Source organism: Chiloscyllium plagiosum, chromosome 24, assembly GCF_004010195.1.
Source record: "Chiloscyllium plagiosum isolate BGI_BamShark_2017 chromosome 24, ASM401019v2, whole genome shotgun sequence".
Classification (NCBI taxonomy): domain Eukaryota; kingdom Metazoa; phylum Chordata; class Chondrichthyes; order Orectolobiformes; family Hemiscylliidae; genus Chiloscyllium; species Chiloscyllium plagiosum.
In genome coordinates this window covers 48,140,665-48,145,101 of record NC_057733.1, presented here as the reverse complement: position 1 = coordinate 48,145,101, position 4,437 = coordinate 48,140,665, and the positions used below count along the sequence as shown (strand labels likewise).

General features: G+C 36.4%; 1 protein-coding gene across 2 annotated transcripts in view; it reads left to right on the top strand.

The window, feature by feature from the left end:
- Positions 1 to 4,437, top strand: part of polg2 (polymerase (DNA directed), gamma 2, accessory subunit) — a 68,026-nt gene extending 63,589 nt beyond the window's left edge. For both annotated transcript variants that reach the window (XM_043715038.1, XM_043715039.1), the window contains one exon: positions 3,743 to 4,437. In XM_043715038.1, coding sequence (XP_043570973.1) covers positions 3,743 to 3,899 — 157 coding nt within the window. In that variant the 3' untranslated portion in view covers positions 3,900 to 4,437. The remainder of the gene's footprint in view (positions 1 to 3,742) is intronic.

The following is a 4,437-nucleotide window of genomic DNA, read 5'->3' as shown; positions in this document are numbered from 1 at the left end:
CCCCTTTCATTGTGCAAGTGTTTTTTTAAAACTGAAAGCCTTTTGCCTGAGGCAGCATCTGTTAGCTACAATCACACTGGCCCTAAAACCTATCGTGGCCTGTGTTTCAGAAATTGCACCAAACATGCTTCCATCATATTTTTCAGATTCAAGACTGGATTGTGTAAATAAACCCCAATGTCTTCCTTAAAACTAGCTCTACAAGAATTCAGGCAAAACTCCTGTAAAATCACCTATGATTGGAATGAGGACTGCATCCAGATGGCTGATAGGTGTCACCCTTGCGGTCCTGTTTTCTTAATTTAGCAATTGCCAATGTTCCAGGGGAGGACAAAGAAAATGCTTTATAGGTACTGTAAAGCCCTCTTGAAGCACTATTTTGTTAACTGGGTGGCATTTAAGCCAGTTGTCAAAATTGTTGTTAATTTATCCATCAAGCTGGATCATGCTTTGAGTCCAGATACCTTAACGATGAGAGAGCGTGGTGTCAGAGAAGGAAAATAAATCTGCACTCTGAATTCCATTAACTCATAGGATGTCCATCCCATATGGCTCAAGATCTGCTATTTGAGTAGACATAATCCTCAAATCCTCAGCTGATGACAAGTTATTAATACAGTGCCAGTTGTGCTTTTGCAGGCCAGAAACTGAACACTTTAAATGGTGATATCTCATTCCTTCAAGAGGTAAAATATAACCACTTTATTCAAAAAGGGAAGGAGAGAAAGAGACGGAAAACTATAGATGAACACTTCAGAGGGAAGTTGCTTGAAGCTATTGTTAAAGATGTCAGTAGTAGGTCCCAAGTTCAAGGTATTCAGTGGGAATGAACAAGGTTTTTAGAAAAGGAAATTATACTTAACCAATTTATTGGACTTGTTTGAAGAAGTACTATGCTATAGATAAAGGAGACAAAAAAAACTGCAGATGCTGGAATCCAAGGTAGACAAGCAGGTGGCTGGAAGAATGCAGCATGCCAAGCAACATCAGGAGATGGACAAGTCAACGGTTCAGGTGTAATCCTTCTGGGCTTTAGAGTGAAGGACAGCCAATTGAATTTCCAGAAAGCATTTGATAAGGTGCCCCATTAAAGGGAGGAAGATAAGAGCTCGTAGTGAAAGGAGTAACATCTGTAGGGATAGAGGGTTGACGAGCTTACAGGGATCAGATTAGGCAATTTCCTGGTTGGCATGATGTGTTGTGCTGTAAAAATCAGTGCTGGTACTTTGACTTTAGACAATTTATATTGTAGTGAAGGACCCAAAAGTGTGGTTGTTAAATTTGCTGATATCACAAAGTTAGTTAGAAAAGTGAAGTGTGAACAGGACAGAGACTGCAAAGAAATATCAAAATGAGTGGACAAAGATCCAGTAAATTGAGAGTAAGTGGGAAAATGTGAAATTGTCCATTTTGGCAGGGTGAAAAAAAAGCATTTCATTTAAATAGTGAGAGGGTGCAGAATCTGAAATGTGGAGCAATCTAGATGTCATAGTCCATAAATTGCAAAAGATTAGTATTCAGCTAGATAATTAGGAAAGTTAATAAATGTTATCATTTATTGTAAGGAGGGTTGAATACCAAATTAATGAGATTATCCTTCAGCATTGGTAATACCATATCTGGAGTACTGTAGGGGTGCCCAACCTAATGCCAGTGAGACCATTTCATACGATCCAACAGAGGGAAGGAGATGAGATCCACTCAAAGAGAGTTGGCAATGAAATCAGTTGACAGAAGGGAACTGCAAGTCTAGCCATGACATGAGGGGGAAATGACTATCAGATTGCCCTCAGTAGTTTTTATTCCCATAAACTTGATTGATTAGTAAGCTTTTCATTGGTCAGCTTTATAACATTTCCTTTTGGTCATTCATTCAGGCAACTCTAGTTGTTTACTTGGGGCTTCCAGGGGTGCATTCAGTTTGAACCTAGTACTTTCGTGCCCACAGCCAAATAGGAATTCTTGCTCAGAAGAATTAGTTTTAAAAAGAGAAATCATCATTTATCAAACTGTATTTAAGCTTCTCCAAAAAATAAAACTTTGTAACCTTCATTTCAGTGCAAAATGTTTGCCACCCTCCCTCCCAGAGAGAAAAGAATTGAAATGTGGTCCCTCATGTGAAAGGTTTGGACCATCTTAGTGCGCAGTACCCTTCTTTAAATATAGAGACGAGTATACTGGAAGTAGTTCAGTGAAGGCTTACTCGATGAATACCTGAAATGGGTGGGTTGACTTATGCAGAAAGATTCGACAGGCAATATATCTGCTGTAGTTTGGAAGAGCAAGAATTGATAGAAACATAGAGTATGAGCAGCAGTAATGTAGAAAGGATATTTTTTGAGAGAATTTGGAATTAAGAGTCACCATTCAAAAATAAAGGATTGCCAATTTAAGGCAGAAATTAGAAATTTTTTCTCTCATGAAGTTGAAGTCTTTGGAACTCACTTCTTCGGAATGTAGTGTAATCAGAATTTTGGAATCATTAAGACAGAAGTAGATGGATTCCTGATGAAACTTTATCTTGGACAAGTGGGAATGTGGAGTAATATGATCAGCAATGATTTTATTAAATGGCGGATTGGGCACAAGCCCACCCTGCTCCTAGTTCCATGCAAGATTGTAAAAATGCCTTTCTTTTCCATTCTGTCTTTATTTCACGGTCTCATAATTCAACTTTTTTTAAAACCTCATTTGATTGTTTCACACATTCTAACTTGCTGTCTTCCTCAGTTGTTCCATTTTTACTTTCCTTAATCCTCTTTGATCAAGAAGACTCATGTTTGGTCCCTGATAAATGCTTGTCTATAAAATTTTTTTTTTTAAAAATCAGACTATTTTATTACTGCCATGGAAAGCCCAACAACCGTGTTTTCCTTGCATTCTACATGCTCCAAAGATATTCGTAGGTAAGGCCATAGAGTTGCTCAGTTGTGAATAGTTGTGTTTTCACAATGCTCAAGCGTCAGTCTAGTGCTGGAAGTCCCTTCACTTGTACTGGGATATCAATTGTCCCACCTGTAGCATTGTTTTATCAAGTTGGTCAGCTCTGTAGATCTAGAACTGGTCTGAAGTTACACACACTTAACACAGTTTACATTGACAATAACTTCAATTTATTACTACTATCAAAATTGTTTCAATAGTGGGGAAATATTCTTGGAATCTCTAATACCAGAAGTAACAATGATAATCTTTTAAGAGAATTGATGTTCCTATAAAATTTAGAGTTCTTTAAACTTATTTATGCTTTCCCTTAGATTGTTCATCTCTTCAATTTAGTGTATAAAATATATTTTTAAAATACATTTCATTGTAAGACTGTTCCTTTATGTAGCAGAAATATATTTAAAAAGGCAAGATATTCTCCATAAACTGGAAACAGCATTTTTTGTGGAAGGTGACATGATATACCACTGTAACTAGCTGAATAGAATATTATCCTAGAATGTGATCACAATTAAATTTTGGCTGTCATTACTTTCTCTCATTAATTACCTCGAATTGTTGTGTGATGGAATTATTGAATCATAACTTAGGGAAAATGTGTGTTTTGTGACCTGATTAAATTGCCACATCAAACAAGTGAAAGTTATAAGTAATTCACAAATTATTTTACTGAGGGAAACTCCCAAGTTCCAACTAAGATACAGTCCTTCCATTTCCTGGTAATGATTCACTATTTGCATTTTTCTATCTGAGTACTCACATTCTGTACAATGTTACTTGATTTTCTGTTTTGCAGGTACGATGAAATGGGTGTAATATTCACAATTGTCATCAGTGACACCACACTGGAGAGTGGCTTAGTACAACTCAGGAACCGAGATACTGCTGTTAAAGAACTGGCTCACATTTCAGAAGTGAGAGATTTCCTCACAAAGTACATTCAAGAATCTTGAAAAATGGCTATACATTACCAGTAGTGTCTTTACAGATAAAGGAATATGTGTACTCATAATTAACAAGACTTATAATAATGTTGATTTCTGAGTGTTGAGTAACTAAACTGAAGCTATTTGAATTTCAGTGATGAAATTGCAAATGACCTTTCAAGATCACTAACTGCGTTCCGACACTTGTAGCTGCTTTTTCTTACAGCAAACAATCTGAGTTATGCAATATTTATTGCTATTCAACAAATGCTAGCTCCTGACAGGTCTCTCTTTATAATGTAGATGACTCCAGTTTATTTTTCTTAGCCTTCCTGTGTGAATGACGTTTAAGTGTATGTCACACTCTTCATGGTATAGCATGTTGATGTTTGAGTTCACATGGTGCAGTGCATCATTATTTAACTTAAATATTCTAGTAAATGTTCATGATAAGTCACAAACATAAACTAGTTGATGGATGATAAAACCCTGATGATAATGAATGTTAACACTTATAATGTGCTGAATCTTGAATTAGAGTTATGTTATTAAAATTCCTCATCAA